Source organism: Chrysemys picta, unplaced genomic scaffold, assembly GCF_011386835.1.
Source record: "Chrysemys picta bellii isolate R12L10 unplaced genomic scaffold, ASM1138683v2 scaf5735, whole genome shotgun sequence".
Lineage (NCBI taxonomy): Eukaryota > Metazoa > Chordata > Testudines > Emydidae > Chrysemys > Chrysemys picta.
The window spans coordinates 1-2,748 of NW_027058435.1; the positions used below are offsets into that span (position 1 = coordinate 1).

Consider the following 2,748-nt stretch of genomic DNA (forward strand, 5'->3'; position numbering starts at 1 on the left):
GCCTCCTTCTCTTCCCAGCATGGCCGTGCAGGCCCTGGCGCGGGTGCTGCGCCTCAGGGGCAGTCAGCCAGCTGTGGAGCTAATGGACCAGGAGCGAGGCTGGCAGCTGCTGGAGGAGGCCCAGCCCGAGGGGTTCACTCTCCTTAGCAGGTGAGGACAGAGGCTGGAGGAGTCACGTTCTTGCTCTGGAGCCCAGTGGGGCAGAGATGGGAGGGGGTGGCCGGGACCGGGCCGGATTCCGGCATGTGCAGGGTTGTCATGCACACGTCAACACGAACTCTTGTTCTCTCCCAGGGCCATAGTGACCCACCCAAACCTGGCCCTGAAGAGCATCCCAAAGCTTCTCCTTCCCAGCCTCCAGGCCAGCCAGGAGGGCGAACGCATGGCCTGCACCGCCCTGTTCGCAGAGGTGAGCCTGGAAGACCAGGGGGGAGGGTTAGCCAGGCCCAGAAGCTGATGGAACAGGGGGCCAATAGCTGGTCAGCCAATGAGAGATGGTCCCAGTGGTGTATTGCTTGAACAGCAGTCGGTACGGATCTATGTCACCTCCTGGCCCCTGATCATACTCCCTTCCCCTTGCTCCTCCTGGCCTCGCCCAGCCCTCTCTGACAGCTCCTTTCGGTCCCTTTAGTTCCTCGGCAGCCCCCTGCTGATGGAGAATGAGCCCAAGGCGATGCGGAAGCAGGTTGTGAAGGCCATGCTGCAGCGGACAGAGGACAGCAACATCCACGTTCGAGGCAGAGCGCTGCACGGCCTCAGGAACGCAGTGACCGAGTTCCCGGACAAGGTGGGTCTGGAATGGCAGGAGACTAGGCAGAGAGGGCTGGGTAGGAAGCGCCTGGTTCCCCTTCTCCCCAGCCTGTGGCTCCTATGGAGCAGACTAGGCTGTAGGCTGACTTGCCCGGACTCTGCTTACACTCAGGCTGACAGAGCGTTGCTCACCGAGCGGCGTCCAACCCCTTCTCTGCAGGTCAGGAAAAAGCGAGACAAGATCCTGGAGAGTTTTGTCCGCGCCGTGTGCGAATGCTGCGACCCCCGCACCGTTCTGGAAGCCATGGAAGGGCTCTGCTGGATGCTGCGGGACCCCAAGGCGCCTCTGAAGGCTCACGTCGCCGTCCCACTGGCCCTGCAGGCGAGAACGTTCTTTGAGGATGTAAGTACCAAGCAGGGCAGGCCCCATGGCGCTATAGGGCACCCCACAGGGGAAGGTGCTCAGGACCTGCCTTCCCGTGGAGGGGGCTCAGTGTCCGATGCAGGCACATTTCTGGATTTGTGGGGCAGCTCAGCTCCTCTGCTAGGGAAGGCAGGGATGCAATCATTCTTGGGCCCTGGGCCCACAATTGTTCAGCAGCCCTGGGGCCCAGCAGGAAAGAGGGGAGTTTGCAGAGAATTGTCCTGTCGTTTGAACTAGCTGAAACCTCTCCGGGCTCCGCAGCTGCCAGGCTGATTCCCAAAGCATGTGAGGGCCTGAGCCTGTCCCCTCTAACCACCCTGCGCCCCCTGTCTGCAGGAGACCAGCGGCCTGAGGCGGGCCTCCATGGAGCTCTTTGGCCACCTCAGCAAATTTGTTTCCAAGAAGTCATCCCTCTTTGGGGCTGAGGTGGAGAAGAGCATGGGGACACTGCTCATCCACCTACAGGACGGGGACCCCCAGGTGGCCCAGGTGAGTGCAGCTGAGGGCTCATAGGGGCAGGGGTGGCTGGGGGCATTCTAACAACATGGCAAGGATGGTGCAAACTCCCCCCTCCAAGCCCCAGATCTCCTCAGTGCTGCCCTGTGGCACCCAGGACCCCCCACTAATCCAGCCCTCCCCCACCCCACACAGAGCTCTGCCAGCCCTCAGAGTGTAGCTGTGGGGTAGATCTGTGGGGTTTCCTTCTCCTCCTCCATTCCCCACAGGCACCTCCAGCCTCCCTGCTCAGCCAGCCTCTCCGCGGCTGTGGCTCCATTTTACAGCCTGCCCTGTTTAGTGGCCAGGTCCAGGTCTATCTCTGGCCCCTAGCAAGTGACCTAACCCAAGCAGGGCCACAGGGAAGGGCAGGTCGCTGAGGCCGATTGGGTCTCCATTGCTGCTGCCCTGCCCTCACTTGTGTGCTAGCTCCTGTCTGGGAATGACCAGTCTTCTGCAGCAATCCCACCACAACCCGTGCCCCAGCCGAGTAGCAGCCCCCGATAGTGCCTGGGATTGAGGGGAGGCCAAGTACGTTGGTCACCGGGCAGTGCTGTTAACCGCCCACCGGGGACCCACAGGGAATGGCCCCTTCCCTGTTCCAGGAGTGTACCTCCCCGGCCCCAGCACTCGGGCCTGGCTCCCCTCAACCCAGCCAAGCTGGAGATGGGGGCTGTGGGGGCCTGGGAAACAACGGTCAGGCCAGAGGAGGTTTTGCAAAGAGGTGGCTCCTTGCTGCTCCGGCACAGTGGAGTCTCCCCAAGCCACACAGAGCCTGAGAGTTGGCAGCCCGTTGCGCTCAGGGACTCAACCAGTTTCCTTCTCGCCCTCTCTGGCAGGCGTGCAGGGTGGCATTGCTGCAGTGCGCACCCTTCCTCAGCTACCAGCCCCTGCGTACGTTCGTGCAGAGCCAGCTAGCCGAGGGGGCGGCCCCTGCCATCCCCGCCTTCCTGAGCGAAGCTTGCAGGATCCTGGTGAGTGAGATCTGGGGTGTGGGCCCTGCAGGACACGGGGGTGGGAAGACCTAAGCACACAGGGAGCTTCCCTGCTCCAGGGAGCCCCCTAACTGACTCAGCCCC

The 2,748-nt window shown here is 62.6% G+C and overlaps 1 protein-coding gene across 1 annotated transcript; it reads left to right on the top strand.

Annotated features, from left to right (window-relative positions):
- Positions 1-19: 19 nt before the first annotated feature.
- LOC135980665 (protein maestro-like) lies at positions 20-2,643 on the top strand (the record flags this gene model as incomplete). Its single annotated transcript, XM_065580581.1, has 6 exons — positions 20-150; positions 295-409; positions 632-787; positions 971-1,153; positions 1,511-1,663; positions 2,509-2,643. Coding segments are annotated over exons 1-6 (873 nt in total), but the record flags the coding sequence as incomplete, so codon positions are not given.
- Between the last annotated feature and the right edge of the window lie 105 nt (positions 2,644-2,748).